The following is a 25,157-nucleotide window of genomic DNA, read 5'->3' as shown; positions in this document are numbered from 1 at the left end:
TCTGAGTGATAAATTTACACTTAAATAACACCTCCATGTGAAGTCTAAGCTTTCACACTAACACCCGTGATAACATTTCCAAAAGTATTCACAGGTGAAATTTGATGTTTTTTTTATAAATGCAAATTTTATTTTAATAAATCTAGCTCTAGGTTGAATCAGTGGCACAAATATTCTAAAAATAGTGAATTATTTTGAAGTATTTGCATTTGTTCTGGTCATTAATGCTGACAATTTGATGATTAATTGACTTGCAAGCTGCTTAATTTTCCTTTCTCAAGTTATGTTTCTAACTTTAATATGTACAGCTATGCCACTGCATACTAAGTGTGAGAAAGCAACAGTATGGCTTGCGCCGGCCCAGGCAGATTGCACATTAAAACTGTAAAAAGTCAGATCTGCAAAACAACCTTTTAACATTCGGCAGCTTTTTGCAAAATGTACTAGAGGTAAGCAATGACATGATAAACGCTTCAGAATTTGCCCACAAATTTTATTTACAGCTTATAAACATGTAGAATTCTATATTTTTTAAATAGATCTTGGCAGAAAATGTTTCAATTCAGTCTGTGTACTTTTGCTTACATGAGTCACTGCACCTCAGTAATTCATTGTATGTGAAACACTCTGAGGCATTTCTGAACGATGTGATGAAGTGTGTTGTAAATGGAAGTCTGTTTTATGTAGATTTTTGAAAGATAAGGAGGTAGAGTTTCCTCTTTGGTGTTTGTACGGTAATCTGGTGAGTACATCACCTGTTTTTTTTTAGAATTGGCTGATTTTCATTCCATTAATTTCATGGGATGAAAACCAGGCAAGCGATCTGCTCCACCAGATTACCACTCAAGCCGTGATGACATAAATCTACCCAATACCTCTTTGCGTCAGCTGCCTTAAGGGATGCGTCATTGGCAGCCTTAACTAAGAATAAATATGCTTGACCACATTTGGTTTCTTGTCTTCATCACTGACCAGCATTTCATCAAAAGTAATGTTATTCCCTTTGCTGTTTTCAGCAGAGTGGTTGACTCCCCTTTATACGATGAGCATTGACGACATACTGCAGACAGATATAGACAGTGGATGGGCAAACAGTACTTTATTTTCAGCACACAGAAAACAAAATCACTAATTCGGTTAAAGATTGGCCATACTCAAACTCCTCTAAAGCAACTCTTACAAACATGGAACTCATTGGCTTGTGAATCACATCTGATCTATGGTGAGGCAAATAGTGTGGTGAAGATGGCTAGAAAAACTGGTAGTTAAGTAGGAATCCTCAAGCAGGTACAGCTCTACTTGTTAATGTTGGTAGTTCTACAAAATCTGTATATCCAGTGATGGAATCTTGTAGCCTAGAGTGGTAGTCCACAGAGAAAATTGCTTCGTTCTGGACTTGGTATGCTCCTATGCCATATAGAGAACTCAAGGACAGCCACAACTTACAAAGTTAAGACTGCAACATCACTAAAAGTTGCTAGTTCTTAAGCCAGACCTCCATGTTTATGCCAGGAACACGAGAGCTGCACCGGCAACAAGCTATAAAATTCTAATGGCAAAGCTTCAAACTGCTTCACCCTGTGGGCTCCCCCAGACACTGTCATCAGGTGGAACTTTCTCCTTCATAAGCAGAAGCTGCACACACAATTAGCCATCACATGCCGGAGCATTCATTAATCTGCAAGAAATCAGTTGCCCAGTAACCACTGGAGTCACTTTCATGAGACATTGGTCGCATGAGTAATTTTGAGTTGCAGATGTTTGTCCGGTCTCGTCGTTGATCTGACTTTATACCATGAGTATTTTTTAAATTTATTTTTAGGACTGAGGTAATTCCACGAGTATGGTATAATTATTTGATTCTGTTTATGTAAAAATTTTGTAGCATTAATCACTAAATGTCTAGTTTTTCCTTGAATTTGTTTAGTTTTTTTTTAAGTGTGAGTTGGACTAAACTTGTTATCCACACAGCCACGATCTTTAATGACAGCTGAAATTCTAATCCATTTCAAATCATTTATTGATCCTTATGGCTTAATTAATGAACCATGTATAACAGCCGTGTGGACCAGAATTACCAGGTTCATTTCTTGTTCTGCCAGAGTTAGCCAATTTCATCCAAGGTGGTGGTAAGGACATAATTGACATCAGCACCCCTGAGTTGGGAAGGAGAGAATACACCAGAGTTTCCACTCCTGATCTCCATCCAGTGATGCCTGCTAGAGACTAATGTCTGTATCGGACATAATAATTGTTCTGTCCTCCCATGGTCAAATAGTCTGCTGTCATTCTCTGTCTAGATTTACACGTGAAGAATGGCCACTTGGCCAAATTACCGGTAGGTGTCCAGTGGTTATGGAATCATATCTCATCAAGAATCAGTGACTCCAGGGAAGGAGAGTCAGAAATTGGAGGGGAAAAATTATTGGCAAATTTACAGTAATTAAGTTACAAAAATCTTTGACTCTTCAGTGTAAATGTACCATACTGCTCTCAGTTGTCAGTTTACTGTTCTATTTTACCCAGTTTTCTTGCCTTTTATCTTATGAAACCCTCATCCACGCCTTTGTTACCTCCAGACTGGTCTATTTCAATGCCCTCTTGGACGGCCTCCCACCTTCCACCCTCCATAAACTTGAGCTCATCCAAAACTCTGCTGCCCGTATGCGAACTTGCACCAAGTCTCGTTCTCCCATCACCCCTGTGCTCTCTGACCTACATTGGCTCCCAGTCCAGAAACACCTCAATTTAAAAATTCTCATCCTTGTTTTCAAATCCCTCCATGGCCTCACCCCTCCCTATCTCTGTAACCTCCTCCAGCCCTGCAACCATCCGAAATATCTGTGCTTCTCTAATGCTTGCCTCTTGCGCATTTCCAATTTTAATCACTGCACCATTAGCAGCCATGCCTCAGCTGCCTAGGCCCTAATCTCTGGAATTCCCTCCCTAAAATTCTCCACCTCTCCGCCTTTAAGACGCTCTTTAAAACCTCTCTGCGCAAGTTTTTGGTCACCTGTCCTAATATCTCCTTATGTGGCTCAGTGTCAAATTTTGTTTGATAATCGCCCCTGTGAAGCACCTTGGGATGTTTTACTACACTAAAGGCACTACATAAATACAAGTTGTTGATGTATGGGCCGACCTAAAATCGGCTTCAAGGAGAAGGTGTGGTGTTTCTCCTTCTGTGAAAAAACTAAATTATAAATTGGATTTCTGCATAGCAGCCCTATGTAGTCAGCAGTGGATTCACTTTGTGAGTAAACTATTAAAACTGGTCACTCTTTAACCAAAGTAGAGAACCCCCCATTAATAAAAACAGAAAATGCTGGAAATACTCAACAAGTCAGGCAGCATCTATGGAGAAAGAAATAGAGTTAATGTTTTAGGACTCCCTTTAAAATGGAAACATTTATGATTTGTGCAGCACGTTTGCCATTGCTATTTATGCGGAAAGTACTCTTAGTCATTCCTTTAATATTTATGAACAACCTTAAATCAACACTTTGTATTAGTGAAGAAAGCCCATGCATTGACTAATGTGGTCAACCTTATCGGTGAATAATACATATCTGAAGTAGTTTCAAAATGAGACAAGTTGAGTCAGATTATGTATTTCTTCAGCTGTGTGGGATGATTCTTTTTTCACACTGGGTATATCCTTCAATAGAAATAATCGGTTGAAATTATAAAAAGCAAAAGTTCTTGGACGAAGAACTAGATTTTAGTCAGCTCCCCAATTCTTCCCCTACTTCCTCTTTGGATCCCCTGCAAAGCACCTTGAGATGTTTCATTACATAAAAGACACAATATAAATTTGGGTTGTTGATTTACAAAGTTGAACTACAAATGCATATATTATCATTCATTGTATGGAAACCATTAATTACCTAAACTCTGATTTCTAATCATATAGATTGAGCGTGTGGATACAATACGATAAATAACATATAATGAAACAGCTTTATAATATATCTTTACTTAATCAGGGGATCAGTAACATTCTGATATCAAAGTACACTATATATGTGCTTATAAAGAGGACAATAGATAAGTGACTGTGGTTATGAGGCTGTAATCTCATTCAGAAATTGAGGGGGCATAATCTGTGCAATCAAAAATCAAATAGTTTACAAGCATCAACTGAGACCAGCAATTAGCTTTGCCTTGCAGTTATTAAAGAAAAGCTGTGATTCTTTTAGAAGTTTGAGAGAACACTTTTATTCCATTTCCTATTTGGCCTATTTTGCTGCTAATAGGTATCGTGGCACCTAACAGCAATCATGTGGCTGATACATGGCGACATGGGCATTGGTGAAACCTCACCTGGAGTACTGTGTACAGTTTTGGTCTCCTTATCTAAGGAAGGATATACTTGCCTTAGAGGCGGTGCAATGAAGGTTCACTAGATTAATTCCTGGGATGAGAGTTGTCCTATGAAGAGAGATTGAGTAGGATGGGCCTATACTCTCTGGAGTTTAGAAGAATGAGAGGTGATCTCATTGAAACATAAGATTATTAGGAGCCTTTTCAGGGTAGATGCTGGGAGATTGTTTCCCCTGGCTAGAGAGTCTAGAACTAGGGGGCATAGTTGCAGGAATGGGTCAGCCAGTCAAGACTGAGATGAGGAGCAATTTCTTCACAGAGGGTTTTGAATCTTTGGAATTCTCTACTCCAGAGCACTGTGGATGCTGAGTCATTGAGTATTTTCAAGGCTGAGAGCGATAGATTTTTGGACTCTAGGGGAATCAAGGGATATGGGGATCGGGTGGGAAAGTGGAGTTGAGGTTGAAGATCAGCTATACTCTGATTGAATGGCAGAGCAGGCTTAAGGGGCTGCATGGCCTACTCCTGCTCCTATTTCTTATGTTCTTATGTACATTGGTGGATTAATGATTGTGATGTAATCACTGAAGGCTGGTCGAGTGTTAATTTACGTGCAATAACATGGTCTCTATACATTGCAAAATCATGAAAGCTAAAAAATATCTAAACTAAATAGTGACAAATGGTGTAACCACCATCAAACATGAACTTTTTCTTGTCCCTCCTCCCAAAATAAGGTTCCTTGGGTCTTCTACAGTTCCAGCCCACATCAGTATCAATCAAACTAAACATCCCCAAGCACCCATTAAAAAACCAGTAACAGTTATACTGGATGCTGATCTATAGTTCACAATACTATCTAATTAATCATAACATTTGAGGCAAATGCAAGAGAACACACAAGGGTATTACAATCCACCTCCTCAATTTTACAAATGAAAAGAGCATGCACATTATTCGGCTGTTACAGCCTTTAGCACAGTGAACAAATCACTTCGTTCAGGCAATCTAATGTAAAAATCCACTCCCAGCCATTTATTTATTGTATTTGTCACATGTAAAATAGGTATTTTTAAAGCAATTTATATGTGAGTAGATTTCCCGTGGCATTGCTCACAGGTTATCCAGTACCATGAGTGCAGTTTCTGATCCTACTGCAGCCTAAACTGACAGCAGCTCACACACTGCTGCAATGCAGCGATGTGATATATTACATGATTACTATTAGGGTACATATAAAAAGTGAGCACCACCACAAGCTGCGTTCGGGGATCTTGACAGTAGTCCGATGCCTGTTGTCTCCCTGACATTTTAAGGTTCTCTGCTCTCCCCGACCATTATGTTCTCTGGATTCCCCCCCATCTCCTTTCACCCCACCGTTGGCAGTTGTGCCTTCAGCCGCCTAGGTCTCACACTAGAATTCTATCCCCATACCCCTCTACCTCTAGAAGACCTTCTCCTCCTTTAAGACCCTCAAGTGTAGGAAGTGTCGTTGGCTGAAGGAGCTCAAGCTCTGGATTTTGGAACTTGAGCAGCAGCTGGCGTCACTGCAATGTATCTGTGAGGCTAAGAGCTACTTGGATAGCACGTTTCGGGAGGTGGTCACCCCGCAGCTTCAGAAAGTGCAAGCAGAGAGAGGACTGGATGACCGCCAGACAGACAAGGAGGACTAGGCAGGTAGTGCAGGAGTTCCCTGAGGGCATCTCTCTCTCTAACCAGTATCCACTTCTGAATACTGGTGAGGGAGAGGGTTCCTCTGCAGAGTGCAGCCAGAGAGCCAAGAACACAGCACATGGGTGGCTCAGCTGTACGGGGGGGGGGGGGGGAGAAAGGTCAGGAGAACAATAGTGATAGGGGATTCTATAGTTAGGGGAGTGGACAGGCGATTCTGCGGCCGCAGACGTGATTCCAGGATGTTATGTTGCCTCCCTGGTACCAGGGTCAAGGATGTCACCAAGCGGCTGCAGAACATTTTGGGGGGGGGGGGGTGGAGAGTGGTGAACAGCCAGGTGGCGTGGTCCGTATCGGTAACAACTACAGAGGCAGAAAGAGGGATGAGGTCCTGCAGGCATATTTTAAGGAGTTGGGAAAAAGATTAAGAAGCAGGACCTCAAAGATAGTAACCTCCGGATTACTCTGGGTGCCACGTGCTAGTGAATATAGAAATAGGAGGATAGAGCAGATGAATGTGTGGCTGGAAGGATGGTGCAGGAGGGAGGGCTTTAGATTCCTGTGGCATTGGGACCAGTTCTGGGGAAGGTGGGACCTGTACAGGCCGGACGGATTGCACCGCAACGGAGCTGGGACCAATGTCCTCACAGAGAGGTTCGCTACTGCTGTGGGGGGTAAACTAATTTGGCAGGGGGATAGGCACCAGGATGTAGCAATGGAAAGGAGAAACAAGGGGCACAAAAGATTGGGAGAGAAAAATAGCACCAGAGCAAGTAATAGTACAGTATTTGGTGGGATCAGACTAAGAGAGAGTACAAGAAAGTTCAAGACTGGTTTGCAGGGCATGTGTGTAAACGCACGAAGTGTGGTAAACAAGGTTGGTGAGCTGCAGGCGCAAATAGCCACATGGGAATATGATATTGTGGCGATAATGGAGACGTGGCTCAAAAAAGGGCAGGATTGGGTACTGAATATTCCTGGATACAACATGTTCAGGAAAGACCGAAGGTGGGGGGGAGGGGGTGGCAGTATTGATTAAGGAGAATATTGCAGTACTGGAGAGAGATGTCCTGGAGGGGTCAAGGACAGAATCTATTTGGTTAGAGTTATGAAATAAAAGAGGTGCTATTACACTACAGGGTGTATTCTATAGGACACCAACTAGTGGGAAGGATATAGTGGAACAAATTTGCAGGGAAATTACAGACAGGTGTAAAAGCTATAGAGTAGTGATAACAGGAGACTTCAACTATTCCATCTACAAAACTGTAATTGAACAGTGGGCAGCCTTTAAAGAGGAGATGGTTAGGGTACAATCTAGGCACATTGCCACGGGACAGAAAGTTAGGGCAACTGAAGCCAGAGCTCCCTGGATGACAAAATAGATAGTGAGTAAGATGAAACAGAAAAAAGGGACGTATGACAGATGTCAGGTTGATAACACAAGTGAGAACCAGGCAGAATATAGAAAGTTCAGAGGGGAAGTGAAAAAGGAAATAAGGGGCAAAGAGAGAGTATTAGAATAGACTGGTGGCCAACGTAAAAGGAATCCAAAAGTCTTCTACAGGCAAGTAAACAGTAAACGGGTAGTAACAGGAGGGGTGGGGCTGATTTGGGACTATTAAGGAGATCTACTCATGGAGGCGAGGGGATGGCCAAGGTACTAAATGAGTATTTTGCATCTGTCTTTACAAAGGAAGATGCTGCCACAGTCTCAGTCAAGGAATTGTAAACAATTTTACAACACCAAGTTATAGTCCAGCAATTTTCACATCGTTCACCTGACGAAGGAGGAAGCCTCCGAAAGCTTGTGAATTTAAAATAAAATTGCTGGACTATAACTTGGTGTTGTAAAATTGTTTACAATCAGTCAAGGAAGATATAGTTGAGGTGCTGGATGGGCTAAAAGTTGATAAAGACAAGGCACTAGAAAGGCTGGCTGTACTTAAAGTAGATAGGTCATCCGGTCTAGATGGGATGTATCCTCGGTTGCTGAGGGAAGTAAGGGTGGAAATTGCGGAGGTACTGGCCATAATCTTCTAAACCTCCTTAGATAGGGGGGCGGTGCCAGAGGACTAGAGAATTGCAAATGTTACACCCTTGTTCAAAAAAAGGTGTAAGGATAAACCTGGCAACTACAGGCCAGTCAGTTTAACCTCGGTGGTGTGGAAGCTTTTAGAAACGATAATCCGGGACAAAATTAATAGTCACTTGGACAAGTGTGGATTAATAAAGGAAAGCCAACATGGGTTTGTTAAAGGCAAATCGGGTTTAACATTTTTGATGATGTAACAGAGAGGGTTGATGAAGGCAATGTGTATATGGACTTTCAAAAGGCCTTTGATAAAGTGCCACATAATAGGCTTTTCAGCAAAATTAAAGCCCATGGAATAAAAAGGGCAGTGACAGCATGGATACGAAATTGGCTAAGTGACAGGAAACAGAGCAGTGGTGAACAGTTGTTTTTTTGGACTGGAGGAAGGCATACAGAGGTGTTCCCCAGGAGTCGGTACTAGGACCGCTGCTTTTTTTGATATATATTAATGACTTGGACTTGGGTGTATAGGGCACAATTTCCAAATTTGCAGATGGCACAAAACTTGGAAGTGTAGTAAACAGTGAGGAGGATAGTAATAGACTTCAAGAGGACGTAGACAGGCTGGTGGAATGGGCGGACACATGACAGATGAAATTTAATGTAGAGACGTGCAAAGTGATACATTTTGGGAGGAAAAAAAGAGGGGAGGCAATATAAAATAAATGGTACAATTCTAAAGGTGGTGCAGGAACAGAGAGACCTGGGGGTATATGTGCACAATTCTTTGAAGGTGGCAGGACAGGTTGAGAAAGCAGTTAAAAAAAGCCGTACTGGATCCTGGGCTTTATAAATAGAGACAGAGTACAAAAGCAAGGAAAGTTATGTTGAACCTTTATAAAACACTGGTTCGGCCACAACTGGAGTATTGTGTCCAATTCTGGGCACTGCACTTTAGGAAAGATGTGAAGGCCTTAGAGAGGGTGCAGAAAAGATTTACTAGAATGGTTCCAGGGATGAGGGACTTCAGTTACATGGATAGACTGGAAGGAGCTGGGGTTGTTCTCCTTAGAGCAGAGAAGGTTAAGAGGAGATTTGATAGAAGTATTCAAAATCATGAAAAGTTTAGATGAAGTAAATAAAGAGAAACTGTTCCCTTTGGCAGAAGGGTCAAGAACCAGAGAACACAGATTTAAGGTGTTTGGCAAAAGAACCAAAGGTGACAGGAGGAAAAACCTTTTTTCCGCAGCGAGTAGTTATGATCTGGAATGTACTGCCTGAAAGGGCAATGGCAGCAGATTCAATCGTGGCTTTCAAAAAGGAATTGGATAAATATTTGAAGAGAAAATATTTGCAGGGCTACGGGGAAAGAGCAGGGGAATGGGACTAACTGGATTGCTCTTACAAAGAGCCGGCACGGGCTCGCTGGGCTGAATGGCCTCCTTCTGTGCTGTAATGATTCTATCTTGCCCCTAAATCTCCAGAGTCACCTCCTGAAACTGGGGAAGAGGATGTAAGTTGAGCGCCCTCCTTCCACGCGGGTGTTTCCCTTGTTATGTACAGGGTTTTCCTACAAGTAGAGTATGGAAATAGTTCAAATTTTCAGGGGTCATGCAGCTCATAACGGGTATGATCATATATGCATGCATTGTACAGCTACATTAGATGGAAGGATTTGTTTGGAGGGAAATGTATTTAAAGATGAAAATGATGGAGCACTTACAGGAAAAAGGTGCTGCCTTTGCATAATGAGCATTCGTGGGAAGTATTCAAAGTATTGTTAAGACAGCTTGAGAGGGAAGTAACTCCTATTACATGGCAATAATATGAGATTACAGAGTAGGTTCTTCGACCTTGGCTGACCTGATAAAACTTATTGCAGCCAGCGGCCTTGAATGGTGCATTGAACGGTGCATTGAACATTTACATTGGTGGCCACCTCCTCCAGTGCACCCTGACCAGCTTATCACAAGGCTTACCATTGGTCAGTCCCAAAGAAAGTCTCCCTTAGGTGCACTTGGTCCAGTAAGATCTCAATTGCCCCATCTGAATACCAAAGGATCCAATGGCCAATGAAGTTAAATGCAGACATTTAGTTTTCTTATTGCTTCCACTTACTAATATCCCCTCCAAAAGCAATGCCCCTTTTAAGTGCTACTAGACTTTCCAGCATAGTTTCCCTCCCACAAAAGAGTGAGTTCCCAATCAGAGTTATTATTCACATCTGATGTTCACCCACAAAATGCTTTTTAGACCGGCTGCAGCAGTAAGGGATGCTAATTACACATCTTTTGACATCCTGCCTGATCGGAGGCCTGAGCTGACAATTCACCCCACTCCGTTTAATCTACAGGCAGTTAGTGTCTGGTAGAATGCTGGGCAACTGTTCAATTCTAGAGCACTATATGCTACCAGTGTCAACTGTTATTTCACACATGTGAATTATTCTAGATTTTCACACGTCAAATAATCTTGTGAGCAGTGAAATTACTAATCATGCCCATGGAATAAGCTGCAAGATTGTTTTGTCTTTGGGGAAAGCAAGTGGCTGATGGCTTTTCTGAGTGAGAGTATGTGAAAGGGGGTTGCTGTGTAGATATTTTTAGCAGCTTTTCCAGGCTGTGAAAAGAATACCAGCTTGTTAACCTACTGAATGCTCAGTGATCGCTCCACAAAGTAAGCATGTTTCCCATCATCTATGGTTAGAAGTAGATATCTTGCCCCTTTCTCCCCCCCCTCCCCCATTTTTATTGGAATATTATCCAGTAAACCCACCCTTTCAAATTCTAGTTCTGAGACCCAAATAAAAAGATTATTGCCACTCTTTTATATGACTTCTGTTGAGGATCCAGAAATAATCCATTACAACAGAGATTATCAAGACCATGCATTGTGAGGAGAGATTTTAAACCCTTTAATAATCATAATCTCTTAATAAGCTTTAAAATTTTAAATTTCAGTGCCGAAATATGGCTGTAAAGCATTAATTGTTGTTGCAGGTAACTGAATTACTATATAAGTCAAACCTCTGATTTTTTTTTATATATATGTAGATTAAGTTTGGTTCCATTACTGAGCCTGATGACTGGATTCCCCCGAGTCAGTTGTCACGATAGATTCCTGGGTATAATATGATATGCATTAATTTTCAGAAAGCCAGCTAACAGCATGATCCAGATAGTTGTATTAGGAGCAAGATTCCATTTGAAACAGAATTATTATTTATCTCTTTAAATCAAATAAATGACAAAAGCACAAGCATAACGAGAAAGTAATAAAACAAACAATATTTTTTTCAACTTTATACTGAAGCAACCACATGACTAGTACCATGTTATGCCAGTGAAATAGAGACTACAGTTATGATTTTCAGGCTGCATTACGTATTTCTCTCATGCTCAGCACCAAGGACCACTCCCAAAAACAAATATATGATAATGTAGCATTGCCCAGGGTCTAACAGAACACCCAAGGCTTTTTTGTCCATTGCATAATGGAAGAATAATCACTAACAGACCCTGTGGGTTAGAGTACAATCTAGGTATCAGGTTAATTAAAAGATAATTAAACTATAGTAAGATGTTGGAACAGCAGGTTTCATTAACTTTCAACACAAAACTTACAGTTCATGGTGGCAAAAACAATAAAAAACACATTTCGCTAACTTTCGTAGCAATGCTAAATTAGGACTAATGTCTAACGCAAAACTTGTATTGGAGGTTGATTCCCTCACAGAACCTTTTATGCGTTCACCTCCACAAAGGCTGCAGTACATTGAAATGGGAATAACATCTGAACTGGCTGAAAGCTCCAGAATATACTTCTTTGCCTGGGCACAGAACCATCAATCAGAACAACCAACCTTGGAGAAGGGCAGCAGTGCATGGGAACGCCACCACCTGCACGTTCCCCTCGAGGTCACACACCATCCAGATTTGGAAATATATCGCCGTTCCTTCATTGTCGCTGGGTCAAAATCCTGGAATTCCCTATTTAACCAGCACTGTAGGAGAACCTTCATCACAGACTGCAGCAGTTCAAGAAGGCGGCTCATCACCACCTTCTCGAGGGCAATAAGGGATGGGCAATAAATGCCAGCCTTGCCAGCGACGCCCATATCCCCAGAATGAATTTTAAAAATCAACCATTTCCCCCAGAGACAACTCGTATAAACATCCTCTGCCATGAGACTCCTGTTGTTTATGTTTAGGTTTCGCAGTCATTCAGAATTGTCCATCAATAATCAAACATACAGAGATAGAATTTCCACAGCGTTCTCCCACCATGACTTCAACAGAAAGGCCAGCGAAACTGCCATTTTTGCCTTTTCTCCAGGGTTTTCACTGAAATTGTCGAGGGAGATTGGAAGAACTCTTGCAGAAGTTCTAAACCACAAAAACAAATGGCCGGCTAAAATACCTGCTAACAAAATCTACTCCTATTCCCCTGGCGGGTCAGCAATTAGCTCTGTCTCTGTAAGTAGGTGCTGAAATAATTACAACTTCCTGCCTGAATGAGCATCAAACACCATTGATATCATCTGATAATATTTGCATATTTTAGCACCTGTCCATTCAGAACCATTGTTGTGTAGTTGGGACCAGCCAGTTTTCCCAGCAGGTGACAAGGCACCGGAACCGGTTGTTACTCTACAGCCAATGCGTGAATGCGGATTCTCTCCCAATACACAGAATGCTATCGGTCTGGACTAATCAAGTTAAAGTGGGTACTTCCACAAGTACCCACTAATATTATAAAGTTTCCTATGACATTAAAAACATCAAATTCCCAATTTGTCACCTACTAGATACTAACAGTAAAGCTGACCATTTAAAAGACATGTAAAAGTTGAATTCTTGTTGCATTCCCTTGTTTCCTTGACGACATCGTATCTTGTTGGCTCTTGGATGGATGTTTAATCATCACCTTGGTTCTTTATTCCTACTACCATAGTCAAGATGTGGAGATGCCGGTGATGGACTGGGGTTGACAATTGTAAACAATTTTACAACACCAAGTTATAGTCCAGCAATTTTATTTTAAATTCACAAGCTTTCGGAGAAAATCTCCGAAAGCTTGTGAATTTAAAATAAAATTGCTGGACTATAACTTGGTGTTGTAAAATTGTTTACAATTACCATAGTCAAGTGTTACCTCGAGATACTGGGATGCAGTTACAGTTGGTTTGGTAGTACAGAAAGCTGCGACTTTCTACAACAAAAGCAAAATGCTGAGGATGTTGGAAATTTGAAATAAAAACAGAAAATGCTGGAAATACACAGCAGGTTAGGCAGCATCTGTGCAGAGAGAAACAGAGTTAACATTTTAGGTCAATGACCTTTCGCCAGAACTGGAAGAAGTTAGAGATTTAACGGTTTTTTGCAAGTACAGAGCCAGGAAAAGGGGGAGCCAGGAAAAGGGGGAGTTGGAGAGGGGAGGAAAGAACAAAAGAGGTCTGTGATGGGGTGGAGGGCAGGAGTGATTAAATAATTAGGGGCTTGATCGGGTGGATGCAGTAAGGATGTTCCCAAAGATGGGTGAAACTAGAACTAGGGGGCATAATCTTAGAATAAGGGGCTGCTCTTTCAAAACTGAGATGAGGAGAAACTTCTTCACTCAGAGGGTGGTAGGTCTGTGGAATTTGCTGCCCCAGGAAGCTGTGGAAGCTACATCATTAGATAAATTTAAAACAGAAATAGACAGTTTTCTAGAAGTAAAGGGAATTAGGGGTTATGGGGAGCGGGCAGGAAATTGGACATGAAGCTGAGTTCGGATCGGTCAATGCCCTGTGGGTGGCGGAGAGGGCCCAGGGGCTGTGTGGCCGGGTCCTGCTCCTACTTCTTGTGTTCTTTAGATTTGTGGTTGGGATCAGATCAGCCATGATCTTATTGAATGGCGGAGCAGGCTCGAGGGGCCGATTGGCCTACTCCTGCTCCAATTTCTTATGTTCTTATGTTCTAACAAAAGGGATGATGGTGCAAGGCAAGGAGGATGATAATGGGGCAAGTAAAGAAACAAAAGATAGGTCTAGAGGAGCTGTAAATGGCACCTGCTGTCTGAAAAAATGGGAGCAGTGGTTATGATCTGAAGTTATTGAAATCAATGTTGAGTCTGGAAGGTTGTAAAGTGCCTAATCGAAAAATGAGGTGCTGTTCCTCGAGCTTCCTTGGAACAGTGTAAGAGGCTGAGGACAAAGAGGTCGGAGTGGGAGTGGGACGGAGAATTAAAATCACAAGCGACCGGAAGGTCAGGGTCACGCTTGTGAATAGAGCGGAGGTGATCAGCAAAGCGATCACCCAATCTGCGTCTGGTCTATCCAATGTAGAGGAGTCCGTATTGTGAGCAGCGGGTACAGTATACTAAATTGAAGGAAGCACAAACAAATCGCTGTTTCACCTGGAAGGAGTGTTTGGGGCCCTGGACGGTGGGAAGGGAGGAGGTGAAAGGGCAGGTGTTACATCTCCTCCGCTTGCACGGGAAGGTGCTATAGGAAGCCGATTGAGTGTTGGGGGTGATGGATGTGTGGCCCAGGGTATCGTGGAGGGAATGGTCCCTTTGGAATGCTCCCTTTGGAATGCTGAAAGGGGAGGGGAGGAGATGTGTTTGGCGATGGTATCACACTGGAGGTGGCAGAAATGGCAGAGGATGATACATTGAATGTGGAGGCTGGTGGGATGGAAGGTGAAGACAAGGAGGACCCTATCGTGGTTCTGGGAGGGAGGGGAAGGGGTGAAGGCAGAAGTGCGGGAAATAGGACAGTCAAGTGCCCTGTCAACCACAGTCGAAGGAATCCTCATTTGAGGAAAAAGGAAGACATGTCGGAAACACTCGTGTGGAAGGTGGCAGCGTCAGAACAAATGTGATAGAGACGGAGAAACTGGGAGAACAGAAGAGAGTCCTTACAGAAAGTGGGATGAGAGAAAGTATAATCAAAGTAGCTGTGGGAGTCAGTGGGCTTGTAATAGATATTGGTTGGCAGCTTATCTCCAGAAATTTACCTGAGGAAGGAGGAAGCCTCCAAAAGCTTGTAAATTTCAAATAAAATCGTTGGACTATAACTTGGTGTTGTAAAATTGTTTACAATTGTCAACCCCAGTCCATCACCGGCATCTCCACATCCAGAAATGGAGATAGAGAAGTCGAAGAAGGGAAGAGTCGGAGATGGACCATGTGAAGGCGAGGAAAGGGTGGAAATTGGAAACAAAGTTGATGAAATTTTCCATTTCGGGGCGAGAGCAGGAAACGGTACCGATACAGTTATCAATGTACCGGAAAAAGAGGAGACCCGAGTAGGAATGGAACAAAGAATGTTCCACTTGTCCCACGAAAAGGAAGGCATAGCTAGGACCCATAGGGATTCCCATAGTGACACCTTTTATTTGGAGGAAGTGAGTGGAGTCAAAAGAAAAGTTGTTCAACATAAGAACAAGTTCAATGGAGGAGGGTGGTGGTGGATGGGGACTAGTTGGGCCTCCGTTCAAGGAAGCAGGCCGTCCTGGTGGGGGATGGAGGTGTAGAGGGACTGGACCTCCATGGTGAAAAGGAAATGGTTAGGGCCAGGAAACTGGAAACTGGAAACTGTTAAAGTGGCAGAGGGCATCGGAAGAGTCGTGGATGCAGGTCAGAAGGGACTGGACAAGGGGATAAAAAGAGTCGAGATAAAAAGATAATAAGGGACAAGAACAGGCTGAAACGATGGGTTTCTGGGGCAGTCCTGTTTGTGGATTTTGGGAAGGAGGTAGAAGCAGGTTGTGCAGGGTTGGGGGACTATGAGATTGGAGGCCATTTTTTCGGACAGTCGGTGCTGGTAACGGTTCTTCTGTCGCCATTTACAGCTCCTCTAGACCCATATTTTGTTTCTTTACTTGTCCCATTATCACCCTCCTTGCCTTGCACCACTATCCCTTTTGACATTTAAACAATCCTGCTCTCCACCCTATCACAGAACTTCCCTTTTGTTCTTTTCTCCTCTTCCTCCGGCTCTGTACTTGCTTAAAAGCTGTTAAATCTCTAACTTTTTCCAGTTCCGACGAGAGGTCTTCGACCTGAAACGTTAACTCTGTTTCTTTCTCCACAGATGCTGCCTGACCTGCTGAGTATTTTCAGCATTTTCTGTTTTTATTTGCGACTTTCTACAAAATCGTTCGTCAAGCTTTAACACACATCTCCAATGCCTGGTCCATTAACAAATAAACCCTTTGCCTAAGTGGTTTCAGCCTGTGGCCTTTTAAACTGTGTGAAATCACTGTTTTAAAATACAATACTTAAACATAACCCATTCTCAAATCCTTTTCGTGAAGGCCAAAGAAAAGATCAAAAAATGCCAAAACATGACACTCCTGGTTTCTCTCAGGTTGAGGAGGAACGAAAACCACTGGCAGCAACACCTCTCTGGGTACTGGTATAATCTAGACCATCTGGTAGCTGCAGACACCTAGGAAGTTATATATTTAATGCCAGAAAAATGTTTACAAGGTACCAGCATAATCAATGGGGTTCAATAATATGGGGGTATGCATAGGATTCACCAGAGCTACTGGTTGCCCTCAGAGCTCTATGCATGATTTAATGATGACAAGATTTTGATATTGCAATGCTGAAAATGTAGGCCCTTAGAGTCTCACTACTAGATTTTTAAAAAAAATACTTTGGTAGATTTCTATTTGCATTCAGAGGTTAAACTTCTTTCAAAGAACATGGACCCAGAAATAGATTTCTATACAAGTATATGCACAAAGACAATGTGGGTTACAGCAGTAAAAATACTAATCATTTTTGTCAAACAGTTGTGGTCAGATATGCATTTAAATCTTGGTAAGAACCGTGGCCCAGTATTGTGCCACATTGTGGTCAAGGTTGGAAATATGTAAAACTTATTTTCCCTCAAACAAATACATTTAAAAAAAGTTTGAACAGATTCCTTAAAGCCAGGCACTTCTGTGAAATTGTACCTCATCACTTGGGATTATGGGTGTCACACAGTATTTTATTTTTCTTTTGAAAAGTCACAGACACGTGAGATAATTACTAGATACATGATTTTTATGCAAAGATCTATCAAAAACAAGATCATCCTTGTGATGTCAGGACTGAAGTAGTACATATACAAGCTTCTATGCTGCACGGTTTATGATCCACTTCAGTCCAACTACCCCTGCTGGCTGGACTTGAGACCAGATTAAAAGGGCAATACTAAAATGGTTTGTTTTTTTCTCTCCTCCAAAAACAAATACACAATTGTAATTGTTTGACCAAGCTGTAGCCTAGGGTTTGAGAATACTAGATTTCATAACAGACTGGATGCATTAGAAAATTGTTTGGGACCCCTGGGATGCTTTATTGTCAACAGCTTGACAGGAAACAAGAGAGGGTCAGAACTCAAAGGGGAAAAAGAAAAGCATACTAGCACTAATCTAGAGAGCTATTTCTGTGAGTCCCACTTTCCTTACTTGTTGTCTTTCATGTAAAAATAAATATTTCTTCTGTTGATCCTTCTTTATCATAATTCTCCTTTTACCGCCCCCCACCCAATATCTTGTTGGGGTTGAACCTAGATTCCCAATGCCACTTATATACTAAAAGATACAAGTAAGCAAAACAGGAGAAACTCTTCCTCAGCAAATAATTAACATCACACCTTTGAGAATATTTAGTCATTAATTTATTCAATCAATATATTGCATCACATATATAACTGCGCTCCACAATCCAAAAATTAATGACTACAATGTGTATTAATAGTGATCTGCAAGGGCTACATTATCCGTTACTGTCCATAAAATCATTTGACACATGTACAAAGAAACAGTTTGGACCATAATTGAAAAATCAGAATTTTGTTTAAGCTTCACTTTGTATTTTAACGAGCTATAAATTGCTGAAATTGGACATAATCAATATTTAACTGCTTCTTACTGCAAACGAGTGCAATCGAGCAACATAAAGATGCAAAATCTCATTTTCTTTGTAACATGTCGCTGTTAAAATTCTGAACAGATTAAGAACTGAAACAGCACTCAAATATTCAGAAAGATGAGAACATTTTTAAAAGACAGTTTGCAGTGATACTAATTGCTCTGAAATGGAAATTAGTCCTGCCCAGGCATCTACAATTTGAATGCAACTCTACCATTCTTTTCTTAAATGCAGATTTCCAGTAGCACAGAAACAGAGTGATCTTTAAATGTTTCCATTTTAGTGCATTTTATTTCAATCAATCCTCCTTGCTAACCTCCCATGCTGTTCACTGTGGATTCCTGTAGGCAACCACAAATTTTTCTTCCCTTCAGCCAATACTGTTATGAGGTGCTAAGTGCAATCTAAGGCGGATCCCTGGCCAATTTTGCCTCTCTTCCTGATGGGCATCTCTTCTTCACTCTGTGCTGTGTCTGGGTAGCCTGACCGAGTTAGTGAACTGACCTCCTGGAGCAATCCTGAGAATGAAAGCCCTCGAACAGTGGAATGCAAATCCAGCTCTCCCATTCCACTGAACAGAGAACTAACATGTGGCCATCTAAATTTTCCATTTCAATATGTTAAAAAACCTTTAAATGGACTAATTATTATATTTTTGGTAAGTATTAATGAATTTCAATAGGAAATATTGACATTTTGCAGCTTTAAAATAGCTGAGCATCAATTAGAATGAAGCCTTTTATCAGGATCTAGAGCAGACCATCCGTTGCTAGAATGCACTGACAAACACAACGGGCTACATGACAATATTACATTGCTTATGTACACACTGAAAATACACTATTGTACAATTTTGTTTAAAAAATCTCAGTATTTGAATTTTTTTAAAGCAACTATTTGCAGTTTTTTTTTGGGGGGGGGCGGGAATGGCAGTGGGGTTTAAGCGAAGCTTCTGGAAAAAAATATTATATTCCATTAAATATGGAGGCACTTTTAGAGGAATCAAAAATAACAGGATAGTGTGATATCAGTGCAAGAAGGATGAGCAACATTTCTTTCTCCACAGAATAAAACAAACTTTTTTCAAATAAAATTTATGTTTGATTTTCATGCTGGACAGAATTTAGCAGATTTGAATTTATTACAGATTACAGATTTTCCAGTGTCAAGACTTTCTTAGAAGAGGCCAAGTTTGAGAATTTCAGCATCATCTCCCAAACTCAGCTGTGCCCAAGTGAAGATCACAGTTTATAGAAAAGAAAAGCTAATTTTGCATAACATTTTTGTTTGATATAAAGATGGACTATTAACTGGAGAAAGAAAATAAAGTCACCTTGCAATATTTCTGAGTCTTGGTGCATTCTGTAAAGGTTATCAGCAATTCTAGAAACAGTTTACTTTCTGAATTGAGATACTGATATAGAAGCATCAACAGATACTATCGCCTGGTCATCCACTCGCTTCTAACTATGTTTGCATTTCTAAAATATTGTGCAAACAGAAGTTCTTACTTAACTGAAAGCTCACGATTCTACAGCTCAGCTCCTGAACACAATGTCTGCATCACGCATGTTCACAGCAGGAATTTTCATAACAGAGGAGGCAGAGCTATTTCCAGTTTTCCAGAAGGCTGCATCGCTTGGGTTGTCCAATGGTGGACTAGGAAAAACCCATGAGTTATCATCAAATGAGCCCTTACCACAAGAACCATTTTCGTCCAAAGCAGCACTGCCAACAGGTGTGGGTCGTGAATTTGTCCATGGTGCAAGGAACTCTTGGTCACATAAGGCTGCTGTATCCTGCTGAACAAGGCGAGTTGTAGTAAAATTGGAAATTTTCACACCACTATCCTTTGAAGAGGTACGTGGTGCTCGATAAATCGCCCCAGAAGAACTGAGCTCCAGTTTTCCACAGTCAAGCACCAAGTCATCTAGACACTGAACTGAATGCATAAACCATAGAAAAATAAGAGTCAATTACAATTGTGCTTTGTTATCCTATCCTCATCCCCAAGAGTTTGAGGTTGACTATTTGTCAGAAAGATATAAACGGACTTCCTGATTACAGTTGTTAAAAAAAGGAAAAACAGCATCTCATCAAATTCCAGGCAAGTTACACACAATTTATGATACCAGTGGCTTTACTTGGTGGGATACAATAATGTCAAGATTACTTGCCGTGGATATGGTCTTCCTAACTTTTTTCCAGAGTAGCTATCACTCCATGCACAGGTGAATAGTCTATAAAACAGGGGGAAAACCAATGCGACAATGTCCGAGAGTCTGACTTGATGCAGGAGCCATTTTAAATTGCTTTGGCTCCAGCCTTCCAACAGCTGTTCATAGCAGGCTGCACGAGGCAGCTTTGAATCTCCTTCCTGGGATGCAAACAGCAGCAGCCCTGGTCCAGGAGCACACAGCCATCATCATGACTGATCACAGACCCACGACTCATCAGCCCGGCATCTTTTTCTACGCCCCACCTTTCCAGCCCCGAGTTTACTAGGAGACAGTCTGCTCAGGGGAGCAGCTGGCTGAAGGGCTCGTCATGGCACTGGGTGCAAGTGGGGTGCCTTGAGGGAGTAGTGGGAATCTTAAACCTGTCTCTACTACCTCCTCTTTCTCCTCCTTTGCCAAGAAGGGGGGAAGCTGGAACACCGGGACTGTCACTGACGGTTTGTTGATTTTGATGTGTTATAGCTGCTAATTTTAATAAATCTTTTTTTATTATTCGTTCATGGGATGCTGGCGAGGCCAGCATTTATTGCCCATCCCTAATTGCCCTTGAGAAGGTGGTGGTGAGCCGCCTTCTTGAACCGCTGCAGTTCGTGTGGTGAAGGTTCTCCCACAGTGCTATTAGGAAGGGAGTTCCAGGATTTTGACCCAGCGACAATGAAGGAACGGCGCTATATTTCCAAGTCGGGATGGTGCGTGACTAGGAGGGGAACGTGTGGGTGGTGTTGTTCCCATGTGCCTGCTGCTCTTGTCCTTCTAGGTGGTACAGGTCGCGGGTTCGGGAGGTGCTGTCGAAGAAGCATTGGCGAGTTGCTGCAGTGCATCCTGTGGATGGTACACACTGCAGCCACAGTGCGCCGGTGAAGGGAGTGAATGTTTAGGGTGGTGGATGGGGTGCCAATCAAGCGGGCTGCTTTGTCCTGGATGATGTCGAGCTTCTTGAGTGTTGTTGGAGCTGCACTCATCCAGGCAAGTGGAGAGTATTCCATCACACTCCTGACTTGTGTCTTGTAGATGGTGGAAAGGAGGTAAGTCACTTGCTGCAGAATACCCAGCCTCTGACCTGCTCTCGTAGCCACAGTATTTATATGGCTGGTCCAGTTAAGTTTCTGGTTAATGGTGACCCCCAGAATGTTGATGGTGGGGGATTCGGCGATGGTAATGCCGTTGGATGTCAAGGGGAAGTGGTTAGACTCTCTTGTTGGAGATAGTTATTGCCTGGCACTTGTCTGGCGCGAATGTTACTTGCCGCTTATCAGCCCAAGCCTGGATGTTGTCATTTCAAAGAGTTAAATATTTATTCAAATTTTTCATGTTTGAAAAAGTTGGTAAAAGAATTTATAGTTTACATTGGTTGAACTCAGGTTGCCAATGGTGTGTAACATTTATTAATGTTGATTAAAGGTATATTCCTGTAAATAGTTCTTCAAATTTCTAAAAAGAGAGTTTAACATTGCAATAAAAAAAAAAATCACAATTAAAAGGTTTCTCAGTGTCTAGTTATTATTAGTTAAATTTCTAAATATAGTTCAGCTTTTTCAGTCAACATTTATATTTATTTGTAACAATTTGCACTTAAAAAGTTATGAAACATTTTGTAATAGAACATTTTTTGAAGTTAGAGAGCTGTGTCAGAATGATACCAGGGATTAGAGGGTCAAATTATGAGGATAGGTTGCATAAATTTGGCTTGTATTCCATTGAGGGGTGATCTGATTGAGGTGTTTAAAATGTTAAAATGATTTGATAGGGTAGATAAAAAGAAACTATTTCCTCTGGTGGGGCAATCAAGAACAAGGGGACATAATCTTAAAATTAGAGTTGGGCCATTCAGGAGCCAAATATAGAACTCTCTCCTTCAAAAGGCTGCGAATGCTAGGATAATTGGCGTTTCATGACAGAGATAGATAGATTTATGTTGGTAAGGGTATCGAGGACAGCAAAGGCGGGTAAATGGAGTTGAGATGCAGATCAGCCACGATCTAATAGAATGGTGGAGCGGGCCCAAGGGCTGAATGGTCTACTCCTGTTCCTAAAGCTCCTATGCGACCTCTGCAGGCTAATGCTCATTGAGTAAAAGCCTGCACCACAAGCTGCCTCCTACGGACGGGCCATGTCCCTCGGCTCCGGCTCTCGCAGCACAGGTCCTTCTGCTTCAATTTGCTCCTCTCGTGGTATGTCAAGACCCAGACCTTTAGTCATGGTATAGTTGTGCAGGACGCAACACAAGATGACTATCCTTGCTACCCTCTCTGGGGAGTATTGGAGGACATCCCAGACCTGTCCAAGCACCTGAGGCGGCTCTTCAGAACCCCAATAGTCTTCTCAATGACCTGCCTGGTGGGCACATATACCTGATTGTACCTTTACTTTGTTTGTAAGACACGAAAAGACATCAGCCACAGCAGCAGGGCGTAAAAGCCTTGTCACGATTATCCATCTTTCCACTGGGCCCCCAGCCCCGAGCATGCGCGCAATGACAGAGTTGCGCACAATGAACACATCTTGACAGGCACTTGCATGCTGTGCGTTCACATGCAAGATGTGTAGCCAGGCGTCACAGACCACCTGAACGCTGTGGGAGTGGTAGCGTTTTCTGTTCATGCAGCTTTACGGGTTCTGAAGAGGAGCCTTCAGTGCCACGTGTGTTCTGTCAATCGCACCCAAAACTCTGGGGAGTCAGCAATCCTGTAGAAACTTAATGCCCTCTGCCTTTGCTCCATGCAGATATCCCAAAATCTCCCGCCCTACAGAACAGGACATTAGTTACCTGATGAATGCCCTCACTGCCCCTTGACTAATCCTGCATAGGTCCCCGCTGGATGCTTGGAAGGATCCAGACTCATAACAGTTGAGAGCTGTGGTCACCTTCATTTCTACAGTTAAGGCTCTGCAACATGTGGACTGGGGCTTTTAAGTCATCTCGGAGCAAGTTGCACAGTTGGACGATGGCTTCCTTTGTAAAGCGCAGCCATCGCAGAGTCAGTTCCTCTCCTGGAACGTCAGCCGAGGTCTATACACTCTCTGGGTCGGGTACTTACACATAGGGTGCTGTCTTCGCCTGTGGCGTTTCATTTCTCGGGATTCCAGTCCAGTTCTCTTAGTCTTGCTCTGCCTCCTCCATTAGAACACAAAGCAGGGGTAGAGCTAGCAAAAGTGTCATTTTTATTTCTAAGATAGAGTGTACAATGGCTCTCTGCAGTAACAAGAGATGAGAATGGCTTCAATACTTCCTGAATCAGCTGATTTGTGCAGGCATCAGGTGACTACGAGTGCCTGTGCGTCTGAAAATCTGGCTGCAATTTGAGAGATCCTCTGAACAAGCGCAATTGCAAGGAGCTCGCACATGAAATGTGGGGACGGAGCCAGATTTATGAGCGGAGATGCGCGCGGGCGGAGGGATCGATCTAGATCTTTTATGATGCTCTGAGATTTAGGTGTATTGTACTTACGTTCGTAACTCAAGCCCAAAATTCCTCGATCTATTAGGCCGCATATTTGCATTGCGCCCCGACTGCGCGTGTCTCTGGCCGCAAATATGCAAGAAATTGAAGGCCTTGGTGCCCAAAGTGTTCCCTCCATTAAGTTATTAATGGAGAATTCATTTGTACATCAAGACTGAACAAATGAGGAAGAATTCAATATTAAAGATTATCTTTAAGACTAGCATTACTAATTTACTCTTTAAAATAAATTATTGTTAAGGGCACCCTCACCTGTTGAGATTAATTCCACTGGTTTGAAATAATTATGGTAAAGAAATAATTCTGATTAGTATATTTCAGGCTCATGAATAATATGGTTGAGGGGGTGCAAAGGTGAAAGTGACCGTATGACCTTGAAGTTAAGCCCTGTAAAGAGAAAAAACCCTTTTATCCGAAGAGAACCACAGAGCTCTAGGAAAAACAATTTTCATTGAAGATGAATCTGAGGTAATATAAAATTATGGCAAATGTGAGGTTGGTTAAGGTTTTTCCATCACTATAGAATTTATAGGAGGTCTAGCACAAATTAATATACATGTTTATACCAAATTTAATAATACAGTTTTCTGGTGCGTTCACTGAAAGACTACTATAAAAATTGGCTGCTATTCACCTTAAATTTGTAGTCCACGTAAAGAGCAGTATAGATACAGTCCCCACCACTTACTCCGTCCACACTTATCACGGGCAGCCACCTATATCAGGCAAATGGCGCTAACCATGCGCTATTTCCACTGAAGTCAATTACAAATATAACACATTAAGCGCACCGACTATTTTGGGCAGCGGTGGATCAGACTTGAAGTACTACACAGTATACCAAATAACATGCCAGGACCATGAGTCTGAACACAGTCATCCTATAAAAAGGTTTTGGATGACATCCTACTGCTTTTGTGGATTAAAGCTTTGCAGGTTCCAGACACTTTGCCTCAGAGGAGAGTTGTCACCAGATGGATCTTGAAAGAGATGCTACAGGGTGTGCTGATGTAAGGAACCTTACAACACCAGGTTATAGTCCAACAGTTTTATTTGACTATAACCTGGTGTTGTAAGACTCCTTACATTTGTCCACCCCAGTCCATCACCTGCATCTCCACATCACAGGGTGTGCTGTTTAACCCTCTTGCAGGCACCAATTGTCTTTTGTAGCTTCCATGCTTCCCAAAACATGCACTGCACACAGTGCCTCCCCCCAACCCCACCTTTGTAAGGAAAATCACTTTACACAGATTCATCAGAATGATACCGGGGCTTAAAGGGTTAAATTGAGGACAGGTTGCAAAAAATTGGTTTGTAGTCCCTTGAGTTTAGTAGGTCGAGGGGTGATCCAATAGAGATGTTTAAAATGATAATGGGATTCGATAGGGTAGATACAGAGAAACTATTTCATCTGGTGGGGGAATCCAGAACATGAGGGTATAATCTTAAAATTAGAACTAGGCCATTTAGGAGTGAAATCAGGAACCACTTTTGCCTCACAAAGGGTAGTGA

General features: G+C 42.1%; 1 protein-coding gene across 1 annotated transcript in view; it reads right to left on the bottom strand.

Moving 5' to 3' along the window:
* Positions 1 to 17,673: 17,673 nt before the first annotated feature.
* The window catches only part of azi2 (5-azacytidine induced 2), a 76,194-nt gene continuing 68,710 nt past the window's right edge, over positions 17,674 to 25,157 (bottom strand). Inside the window, exon 8 of the mRNA XM_068002750.1 lies at positions 17,674 to 19,886. Within this exon, the coding sequence (XP_067858851.1) occupies positions 19,483 to 19,886 (404 nt within the window). The 3' untranslated portion in view covers positions 17,674 to 19,482. The remainder of the gene's footprint in view (positions 19,887 to 25,157) is intronic.

Source organism: Heptranchias perlo, chromosome 2 (genome assembly GCF_035084215.1).
Source record: "Heptranchias perlo isolate sHepPer1 chromosome 2, sHepPer1.hap1, whole genome shotgun sequence".
NCBI lineage: Eukaryota > Metazoa > Chordata > Chondrichthyes > Hexanchiformes > Hexanchidae > Heptranchias > Heptranchias perlo.
Note: the sequence above shows the minus strand (reverse complement) of the source record. Positions and strands in the feature narration are given on the sequence as shown.